Here is a 12,514-nt window from a genome sequence, read left to right on the forward strand (position 1 = left end):
TATAGCTTAATAATGGATTATTCTTAAGTGCAGTAAGCACTTTCAGTTGTATTCCACTAAAGCGCAACATAAATTATTTTCGTATAACGTTCAATGACAAATAAATTAAATTAATTTAGTCTTACATTATTATTTCTGTTCTTATGTTTATATAATAGATTAAAATGTATAAACTCTACGAAATCGTCAGTTACAGGTACATATTAAACTTAATAAGTACACTTTATAGTGTATCTCATCAATACTATTAGATATCTAAATAATTAACCAAATAATAAATCTATTTAAGTTATCAAGTTTTAAGTTGATGTATGACTGTTATTTCAAGAATTACAATAAAACCTTAGTCAATAATATTATTAATATTAGACTTGTAGATTTTGGACGTTTTACTAAAAACCATAATTGTGATAATAAGTTCTCAGTTTTAATTTGATACAGAATGAAAAAAAAGCATATAGAATGTATAAAAATATATTTTTTATTTGATTAAATTGTAAAAACGATAATTTTTGATTATTGGAAAAATCCAGTAAATCACATGTATCTTACACTCGTATATTTTTTATATTCCAAAATACTATGTCAGTTTAAATTTTTAAAAATATTTTAATTTTTTTTAAATTATTCAAACAATTGCTTTTCACAATCGTCCGACGTTATTGCCAATTATTACATATACTTATAGAGCAGAACATTTGTACTGACAGTACTACGTAGAATCAAGTTATTAGAATTTACTATAGGTTCTACGTAAATATTTGTTAAATCATTTTTTGTTTGAACAAAACAAAATTGTTGTTGAAGTATTTATTTTATTTTATTATTTTAAATTTTTATGAAAATAGTTTTATTTTGATAAATTTTGTAACTTTTAATATATTGCTGTATGAATCTTAAGGTATTTTGGTCTTTGCAGGTTAAACAACATTTTTATTAGGTGAATGAGTAAAAATTGTGCATGATTTGAATATATATAATATTCACTCATAACTGAAAAACGTAGGTAGAATATATGTTAAATAGTTCTATTGATATGAACATTATTGAAAATAATACATTAAAAATAAATATTAAACAGAGTAACAGTTGTATAATAAGTATGGACTATGGCTGAATTATTAAAGGCCAAGAAAATTAATCAATATTATAATATATATAAGATATAAAAGTGGATTAAAATGATATTTTAATTATAAACAGCTCTGTAACAGGAATAAATAAAAATGAAACGAACAATTAGTATAACGAATATTGTTTTTTTTTTTTTTTTATTGAAATCGAAATGACGTGTTTTAAAAGATTCTTATATTTCGAAAAAATCGAATACAAAAACAATCGTTGCTAAAGCCCAGTCTTAAATTTAAAGACGAAAATTGTAACAATATGTCATATTATGACAAAAATAACAACGGTCAAAATGAATGGTGAGAGAAAAGGTCAAGAGAAAGACTCTAACGCAGATAGTTGGACAACTGTATTTATAAAAAGACATGGTACTTGGTGAATGGACTGAGTGAAACGCAGTATATTATATAGAAAGAAGGCGTGTGTGTATATGGTTTTGTAGGTGAAAAGCCTATAAATAGTCCATGAACTGTAGAACAAAGTTTCCAAGAATATATATATGTAGGTATATATATAGCATATTGTATTATTATTATTATTATAAAACCAAATAACTTTTTACTTAATGTACAACATAAATTCTTAATATTTTATTTTGATATATTAAATGCACATTCATTTCAATACATATTTTAATGTTAAGTAACAAATTTTCATAATAATTTAATACCACCAATTCATGAATAATAAGTTTAGATTTTAGATAACTTTAAACATAATTTATTGACTGTGACTCCATAGTCGTATTTCACAGATAACCAATAAAAGATTCTTGAAAAATATATTAGTATAAATTAAAAATTATTTGAATCAATTGGTTAATTGATTGTAAAATTAATAAAATATTGTTTATTGATCCAGCTACTGGCATTTCTGGATAAATTGTTGATACTATTTGAGAGCACTAGTTTTAATTTTATATGTTAAAACAAGATAATATTATGCTTGGGTTTATGATATGATAAATGTTAATTAAATTATTTTAAATATATCGTTTTGAAATAAAATATAATGAATAAAACTTTTGATAGACTATTTCTTTCTTCAATAAGTTTTTGATTGGTATTAAAAAGGACATAATTGAATTGTCCAAAGTTTAATTATAGGGCTTTAGATAAAACCATCGGGTTCTAATCCATTTTTAAACTATTTTCAGTAAAATATTTTTGTATGAGCTTTTAAGTAGGTAGTTGAAAACTAATTCGGTCACATTTCTAAGCATTAAGCCATTTATATTTATAATACCATATCTATACATAAGATATATTAACTTATAGTTTATTTAATATTATTTATGAACAAGAAATATTAGTAGTAAAATATCTTATCGAAGATATTGTACAGTATTCTGAATATGAATGTACCTATTGAATTATTTTCAAATTAACAACAAAAATTGTTATTTGTATTTTGTTGAAAAATAATAACATTTTAGAAATAGTCTAGAGTAGTATAATGCTTATTTATAACAATATGTATAATTTTTTTTTTTGATTTAAATTTTTTGTAAACTGAAAAACCTATTATTATATTGGAAAGTAAAAAAAAAAAAAAAATCAAAAGTCAATTATTATTTAGTGCTGTCGACGTGAATAGAAACTTTTTTAAAAAATATATGCATAATATTGTTATTAGAAAGTAACTTCGGACCGACACACGTGTGTCGAGTCCATTAAAAGTATACGTCGAGCTTATAACGAGTCCATACATACAGAATCTATATAATAATGTATTTAAAGTATATGCACATTAATGTATATAATATTTCAACAAAGTTATTGAAAAAAAAAAAAAACATATGTAGAATATTACACGTATTAAATTTAGTAAACGAAGTGTGTCAAAGCAGCAATGCTATGAAATAATAACTTTGTAAAATGTCATATTTCATTTTAGTAAAATCAATTTATTTTATTTTTTCTTACTCATGTATATTTTATTGATACTTTCGAAATTTTAACTATAGTTGCAAATCATTTCATTTAATGTCAGATTGTATTATAAAAAAATGCCCAGAAGAGGCGTTTTAATACTTGAGAAGGTATTATTTTTAAAGTTTATACCACCAAAGTCGATTTTTTGTAAATGTAAGCAGAGATAGAAAACTTTTACATTTCTTGACTACTCCACGTATGCTTAAACTTTAAATAACTTATAATTAATAATAATATTTTGCTCAATATTAGTTTTATATTTATATCAATTTCAAAAAAATTCAATCAACTTAAAAAATAAATTGAATGTGTTGACAATAAAACATGTAATTCAACGAAAAAACAGCCAATTAAAAAAGTTTATAATAGTTTTTAAGTGATCCGTAAAAAATGTAAAAATTATTGGATTAACTCTATACAAAATCACGTTTGATGAAATCAAAACATTTTGATATTATAGTTGGGGTTTCGTGAATTCGTAAAACTTTAATTTATGATTGAAATGCATGAAAAAAATGGAACTGTATGACAGTGGTGTAGCTAAATTGCTTATCTAAGACGCCGTGTTAAAAATAATTCATATGATAAATTCTGGATAAATAGATTTAATAATCAATGCTGGGACAAATTTATGTTTTATTATAAAAGAGCTTAAGTTATTTGAAATTATCCTTACCGTTGCTTAACATCTCATCATCGGTTAGTTGGCTTGGTTTGGTGTACAACACGCCAAATTTGAAATTTACTGATCCTTCTTGCTCTTCCAAAAGCAACAAATCCTGCATACAAAATAATTTAAGAGGTCATCGATTTTTAAATATTATACGAATCATTTACTACGATTACCTTTTGAATTTCCGGAGAAAATATTTCCTTTGGACCTTTTTCTAACTTATCCATTGCTGGAAAGTTGCTGTAACCACACAAATACATAATGATTAATGATATATTTTATGTCTACAAATTTTTACGCTCATGGATAATATTTATTTGTATCATTATATGGTATATTCCAAAACCATATTTTATATTACTTGTTTCATGATTTCACCTTTTATGTAACTTAATTTTAATGTTTATAAATTCAGGGTAAAATGTTATGTATTTTCTTAAAGTGATTATCAAAGTTATTTTTATTGCGGTACATTAGTATTATTTACAGCAAGTTTCAGCACATTTAAAAATATTTCGTTCTTTTCAATTAACAGTACTTTTTTTAAACTTAGATTATACTTTTATTTATAGGTAATATCATAATTATTATTACTTATCTGGGACGGACATTGATCTTTTTCCTTTTTTGGAATGTCTTAGATGATGGGGTTCTAGTTAAATTCATATTTTAATAAAACGTAAATTTGTGCTATGAAATAATAATATAAGTATGATTTTGAAAAAAAATAATACACGTTATATAAATCTTGGTTTGGAAACATTATGAGCGCAGACAGACATGTTTTGGCAAGATGATATATATACCATTAAATATTATATGTTTATTCTTTCATACGATATCGTATTTTATCATATAATCACAAATAATTTGTTTTATACTTAGTCTTAAATTGTTTAAACAAGCGTATTTTTTAATTAGTTATACTATAAATTATACAAGTTTTATAATTCAATTTTCGAATAAACTAAATGAAAACTAGAAAGTATAGTATTGGTAGTAATTTAGAGCTGATAAAATAGTGGTAAGTATAATTTTTTTTTTTAGTATACTGAATAACTAACTGAAATATAACCAACTTTCTATATTTAATAATAATGAAAGAAATACATTATTTTTATTTTTATGAGTTATTTCTAATTTTTCCGTTTCACTGTAAGATCGTGTATAACTACGTTATATTTAATGAAGGAATCTTTATTGTGGTGGTTTTTTTTTTTTTTTTTGGGTGGAGGAAGGAAGATAGGTATTATATAAGAAATAACAATGAAAAATTTTTTTATTACACTGTTTTTAAAATAATCAAGTTTGGTATCTTATTTCAGTCTGCTAATTATATTATTATATTCAAGCTATATATTGTGCTGTTTCAAAACTTCTGTCTGTAATTAATTATAGTACAATGATGAAACACAAAAAGTTCATTTTTTTTTTCAAATAAATAAATAAATTTGACATTTTCTTTTTCAATTATACATTGTACACCCGTTATCGGTGTAGATGGTTTTCGCAAAAGTGCCTAAGCGAATTATTGAAGATAGAATCGACAAAAAATAATAATTAGTATCGCAAATAACTCAATAACATCGATAGCTACATGACTGCATATATCTTATATTTATTATTGGTGATTATATTCTTTTGTACAATGGCCATTGTATGTGTAAAATATACACGTATAAACCCATATTAATATTATTATTAAGGTTAAAATGTTAACGTTCCGAAAGTCACAAAAACAAAAAAATATTGAAATCATTTAAATATCTGAAAATTGTATTTTATTTAGCTTAAAAATGCGAAAACTACACGGTTATTTTTATATTATATTATTTGTAAAAATTTATAATATTATATCTTATGATAATGTTTTTTTTTATTATTATTATATTTTTATATAAATTCAAGATATTTTTAATAATAATATAAAATGTCATCAGTGTAGAATATAACATATACCTAGTTAATAAAAACTTTTAATATTATTATAATTACTAAAAAAAAAAAATAATTTGAAAGTCAATAAAAATAAAAATTGCATCAAATCAGTATACAATTCAATTTATGTAACTAGAAACATATTTTCCTTTACGTAGTAATATTTTAATTCGTTAAAAAAGTATAATAAAATCGCAATAAAATTCCATTCTTGATGACTTAATATTATATAGTGATATGTATAAAAAAAAAATATTAAAATAATAATTTAATATATCTACTGTGTGGATGTGTCCCCGTAGGTATATTATAATATATTACATACTTTTATGAACAGTATGAAATATCATACGACAAATACAGCAAAACGGACGCCAACGATCACTGTGGTAATGATAACACGTGTTGTCGTCGTAGTTTTCGCTATTCAATTACTTAACTTTCGATACAATCCTTTCCGACTTTACTTCGCCGAGCAAAATGCGTACGATAACCACAACACACATATATAAACTTGCTTAGACCTCAACGTCACCGGCCGATCGATCAACACGTCGACGTCCGTTTATTGCTCGCGTAATCCGTCTTAGTTTTTACCGCGCGCTCGACCGGTTTCCTCAGTCGGTGGCGTATCGTATGGGAAATTTAACCCCAACATCGTAGACAGGGTTAAAACAATCCATTAATATACCTCGGAGAATTGTAAAAAAAAAAAAAAATATGGTAATAACAACATCCATTTTATACGATGGACGATGACATGGGCCAGTAGTATTATATTTTTGTATGTATATGTTTATACCGTGCACATAGCGTATGATTGAACACTACTCGCTGATACGACAATGATATTATTATACTTTATTATTATTGTGATACATTTTTTCTAACACGATTTTCATTTGGAAAACAATATTTTATTTCTCCTCAACACATATCGATCTTTATATATTTTTAAAATTGTATTAAAATTGTATAAATTATTTTTAGTTGACTATTTTATTTTTAACTCTCAAAGAAAAATAATTTTTGCGATAAAACATATTTTATTTGTTAGAAAACTCAACCCAATTGTTTAAAATACGAGGTATATCCAGAAAGTAAGTTCCGTTGGGCAATAAAAACATGTAAATGTGTAAATTTTATTATAAATTTTATTTGAATATAAAATACATGTATTACTCTATTTTTCAACATAGTTACCACCATTATTTAAGCACTTATCATATCGAGGTACTAGTTTTTGTATCCCTTCATCATAGAAAGATGACGCCTGTGATTGTAATCATGCGCTAATAGCCTTTTTCACCTCATCATCTTCGTTGAAGTTCTGGCCACCCATAAATGATTTCATGTGTAAAAAAAGATGAAAATCACTGGGTGCCAAATCTGGACTGTAGGGCGGATGATTAAATTGTTCCCATGCAAAATCTGCAAGAAGTTGTTTTGTCACATTTGCTGTGTGCGGGCGGGCATTGTCGTGCATGGGAACAATTTAATCATCCGCCCTACAGTCCAGATTTGGCACCCAGTGATTTTCATCTTTTTTTTACACATGAAATCATTTATGGGTGGCCAGAACTTCAACGAAGATGATGAGGTGAAAAAGGCTATTAGCGCATGGTTACAATCACAGGCGTCATCTTTCTATGATGAAGGGATACAAAAACTAGTACCTCGATATGATAAGTGCTTAAATAATGGTGGTAACTATGTTGAAAAATAGAGTAATACATGTATTTTATATTCAAATAAAATTTATAACAAAATTTACACATTTACATGTTTTTATTGCCCAACGGAACTTACTTTCTGGACGTACTGTGTACGTAGCTATAATTAATAATTATTTATTCTATAAAAAAACTTTATTTCTCCTACCTTCTTGGCTCTGGTTTTCAAATACCAATAATCAATACTTCGCTTATTGAACATAACAAACGAAGTACAAACAAATTAATCAATTGAAACCACTTCTCGTAAATAATGTCAAAACAATTCTAAGAATGTTCTAAAATATATACTGATGCTTCCCAAAACCACAACGAGGTAGGTTTTTCAATGATCACTGACTAGGAAAACCACATTTTGCGATTATCACCCTACGCTTGTAAATTACAGCTGAAGCCTACGCCATATACAAAGCGCTTAGAATTATTTCATTTTTTAATTCTAATAAATGTAGTTTTATTAAAAGTGATTTCTTGAGCGCTTTTATACTAATATCCAATACATACCCGAAAAATAAACTAATCCAACATAAACAAAAAATAATTACAGGAACTAATAAATCGATATCATTCATGTAGTAAATAATTTCATCTTATACCTAGAAAAGAGAAAGCAGAGACAATAGCCAACTATTAGCAGCCTGTCGTGATAATCAAAATAGTAACATTATCAGAGATACTCGACATAATTTAAAACATAACTAATAAAGAATGGTAGAAATACTGCAACAAATTACCCCTTTCAAAAAAAAACTAAGAAACACAAAACACGATATTAAAAAATGAGATTTCTCCCTGAAATAAAAATAAAAGAGGAAATAATCATTACTCGAGCACAAATAGAACACACTCAAATTACCCACGCACATCTTATCAGTAATGATCCAGTTCCAATATGTGACGTAGGCAAAAAAAATCTAATAATAGACCATATAATGACTACCTTCCCAAAATACTCAGAATTCAGAAGCCTATCAATTTCTCAACAGCCCATCCTCAATACAAAAAACTCTCAAAAAAGAAAACATCATAGCAATTTATAAATTGTTTAACATTATAAAATTAAGTGCCAAGTTTCTTAATAAAAAAAAAAATTAAGTCAAAAATTGAAAAAAATGTATCCAATATTTTTATATTTTTTTTTATTTTAATTTTTTTCCTTTCTCATAACAATGTAACTTATAACCTGTAATTAATTAAAAAAAAAAATAAGCTAAAAATTTATGTAGTTGAAGTCTTAATATATTTAAAAAAAATAGAAACGTTAATTTATCTCCTATTCAACGTAAAGTTGTCTTTTGTATACCTATTATGCTTAATAATGTTGTTTATTTTGTTTTTGAAATTATAAATTTCTCGATGGATTATGATAAAATGTTACAGCTTTGTGTTTATTTACCACTGTTTAAGTTGACAGATTGTCATTTTTTCTTACTATTCGTTCATTTCTGTTCCACTCTTTTCTATTTCAATATTACCGTATTAAATTTCAACGACAACGTTTTATTCGTAAAATAATATAACTTTAATAATTTTCCAGTCTCGGGTCGCGACGAGATTATAAAATAATAACACAACAACTGAGGACACCGGGTATAATATCATTAGTCAGGATTTCTTTCTAACTTTTATTTCATATACATATACGTTTACCCTCATTGGCTTGCTGCGTCATACAACATGTATAATATTTCGTACTAAAAAACACGTCTCTTATTATTATGCTCCAATGATATTAATATTGTTTAACATCATGATGAGATTTTGTACTAAACGCTATGATAATGAGGAAAAGATACTAAGAGGGGAAAACGTATATTTTATACATATTATAAAATTATGTACTATAGTATTATTTTTATGATAAAAATATTCATTCATACATCATCCCGGCAACAAATCTAAATTTTAGAAAGTTAATTTTGTAGCACGAACGTGTCAAATATCGCACACACATATGTACATATTATCTGGTATAATTTGGATAGAGTAAAATAGTCAGTATATTCATGTAGATAAGTTTATTAATAATACACTTAAAAAAAAAAAGTAATTGAAAGTATTAAAATAGTATACTTTTAGTATTTATAATAACAAACTAGATTACTCCACTGTTTAAAATGTTCTAGGATGATCAAATATATTTCAATTGTTGTACAAGAGCTGGTTAAAATAGTTAAAGTTTTAATTCAATGATAGCGGATTGGCGTAAATAATACTGTTTTAATATACTTTTGTAAAGGAAAATATGCCATCATTAAATTAGAATGTGATTTGTATGCAATTTTGTATCGAATGTAATAATTATTCGTCACTCATGCTAGACACTCATATTTTAAATCGAGTGACGTTATAAATATATTTCATATACATCGCTTGATATTAGTTAAAAAAAAACTTATTTCCCTTTTTGTTGATAAAATATGATTTTTGTAGCTTAAAATTATGAATTATGTCTGATTTTTCTTATTGACTCTGTCACAATAATTCCTAGTATTTTCGTAGAAAATTTCACAACAATAAATACAAATTAAATCCCTCTTAATAAGGAACGACAATGCTTTAAACAACTTAATTAAACTGTATATTTTTAATTATTTCTATAACTTTAAGTAAAATAGTATTACATGTTGTTTGCAAAGAGTTGTATTGTTTATATAATTAATATAAAATAATGATAACTGATTTAATGTCTATTAGCGTCGGTTAGAACTAAGGTAAAATTTATTTGTAATTTATGCGTTTTAGCTTTACTATGATAGAGTTAAATATTTAAGGTACATTAAGTGCTGTTTTGTGATTCTAGAAAATGATATTAGGTATATTGTGCATCACTATCATGATTACTAGTACATTTATATTAACTATACGTATAGAATAGTTAATCTGCATTGAATATGTTAAAAATTTACAAACACTTTATCACATCAACAAAAGAGGGGGATACTTATATCAAACCAAAATGTTTTTTTAATTCAAATCAAATAGACATAACTATGCGAAAGCAGCAGCTGATGTGGGTGGTTTGATGATATTATAGATTTATTAGATATCGCGTGTTCACTAAATCATTATATTATGCTTGCTAATAATCGTAAATAATTACAGACCATATTGGAATTTTCATGATCATAGCTATTGGTTAGTACATAATATTATACTGTATAGTTGAAGTTTAGGCAATGTGAAATTTTACGTCAAGCGTGACTGGTGTCATTAACACACGTGCCAATAAGAATTGTATGTGCCGCAGCAGCACTTCAAAGTTTTCTGAGAGTTTGAGTGATGATAAGGACTTAATTGACGGCCTTCGTCGGATGGATAATGTTTTTCGATTCATCGTGTATCATACACGAGACGATTAAATTGATTTATGAAGACGCGCTTGTCTTTTTTTCTCATCACCTCGCGGTCTTTAATGACGCCTAGCTCGAGATCTCGATTAAAACAGTTCAAGCCGTAGCTCACTCTTATTCAAATGAACTATCACACATCATCGTGACGATAATATTTTGTGACGTAGTTAAAGCTTAAAAGTCAAATTTAAATTCCATGCCAAGGTGTTGAAAAAATATAAGTACTTAAATATAAAGTGTTTCATTTAGTCTAATTTGTTTTACGCAAATTATTTCTGTACTTCATAATAATTGTATACCTACATAATATATATTATTAATAAATGTATATAAATATATATTTTAAATTATCACAATCAATATTCTTTGAATATTATTAAATTTTTTATCGACTTGTTGTTGATTATAATTTTGTGTTTTATATTTTAGTTTGCTACTAATCAATTATCATTCCATAAACGATTTAAGAATGATAATGATGCTTTATTCTAAGTGATGTGATACTGTGGTAATAATTTAATTAGCTTTTTTACACTAAATAATTAAATTCTAATGAAGTTAAACTTCTGAATAATTAGTTATTTTAAGATATTACGCAGAAAATAAATTATGTACATAATAATTGTGTTATTTCATATTGTTAGTCCTCGAGAAAATAATAATTAAACGTGTCGTTGAATAATTCAAGGAAACTGATTTTTTGGTTGTTGTATTACTACAGTTTATATGCTAACATGATAATAATACATAATAATTTGCTAAATTTTAGAAGAAAGATGTTATTTTATTTTAAATGCTTAAAAATTAATATTAAATTTTAACTGAGAAAATAATTTAAGAGAACGATCAAACACATATATGTTTACAATGTTTTCCCTATCTATCCTATCGTTACTATGCACCAAGACAACTTTAAAATATACACATAAATTATGCGGTATATATATATAAACAAAGGCGGTGGACTTTTAAGAATGAAAAGCGATGAAAAAGAAGAAGTAACTCACAGTGTTATCTTTACCACTACCATATTTTATAAACATGAGTATGACACGGTACACAACAGTCACCAGTACAAAGTACAGGCACCGCAACGACCGGTATAAATGTCACCACCACCACCACAACTACAGGTAAAGATCCTATATCGTTGACTCTCCTACTAACGCCATAAAGGCCAAGGCAGGACGGAAAAACAAGTCACGCCGGACGAGCATCGGCCGCCGGCGATCGCTCTCTGTTGTCACGACCGTCGCACGTCTAACAGCGTCTCGTGTTCCGATTGTTGTTTAAGAAAATCTACAACGGCTCTTCAAGGATTCTACTATGTTGGATGCGTTCAACCACTTAAGGTTAAGAACGTCCTCGGCGTATCCGTACAAAAAACCTGTTTGTGTGGCTCCATACCCGTACGAGCATCTACAATCATACGACCAGCTTTCCATGGATAAAAACCACGAAAACCGCCGAAACCTCGTCAAAAATAGGTACAAAACAATCTTGGATTATGATAAAGAAGAAGAAACCATTTAACTATTAACTAATATACTGTTGTATATAAATATATAATAAATTACACCTCAACATAAATTTATAGTGAGTGTCATTCAATTTACGTTTCAACTTAAATAAAAAAGGTTTCATGGCGTTCAACAAAATGATATGGATAGGTGCCTATATTTATTTATTCATTTTCGCATTATTGTGGTTCTGCTACAGGTTTAAAAAAAATAGTTTACTTACTACAAAACTGTA

General features: G+C 26.3%; 1 protein-coding gene across 2 annotated transcripts in view; it reads right to left on the reverse strand.

The window, feature by feature from the left end:
- The window catches only part of LOC112603607 (GTPase-activating Rap/Ran-GAP domain-like protein 3), a 357,206-nt gene that overhangs the window by 41,450 nt on the left and 303,242 nt on the right, over positions 1 to 12,514 (reverse strand). For both annotated transcript variants that reach the window (XM_025352269.1, XM_025352271.1), the window contains 2 exons: positions 3,909 to 3,975; positions 3,739 to 3,841 (listed from right to left, as the gene is read on the reverse strand). In XM_025352269.1, coding sequence (XP_025208054.1) covers positions 3,739 to 3,841; positions 3,909 to 3,975 — 170 coding nt within the window. The remainder of the gene's footprint in view (positions 1 to 3,738; positions 3,842 to 3,908; positions 3,976 to 12,514) is intronic.

The sequence above is a fragment of the Melanaphis sacchari genome, unplaced genomic scaffold (genome assembly GCF_002803265.2).
Source record: "Melanaphis sacchari strain LSU unplaced genomic scaffold, SCAv2.0 Contig10_pilon_pilon, whole genome shotgun sequence".
NCBI classification, from domain to species: Eukaryota; Metazoa; Arthropoda; class Insecta; order Hemiptera; family Aphididae; genus Melanaphis; species Melanaphis sacchari.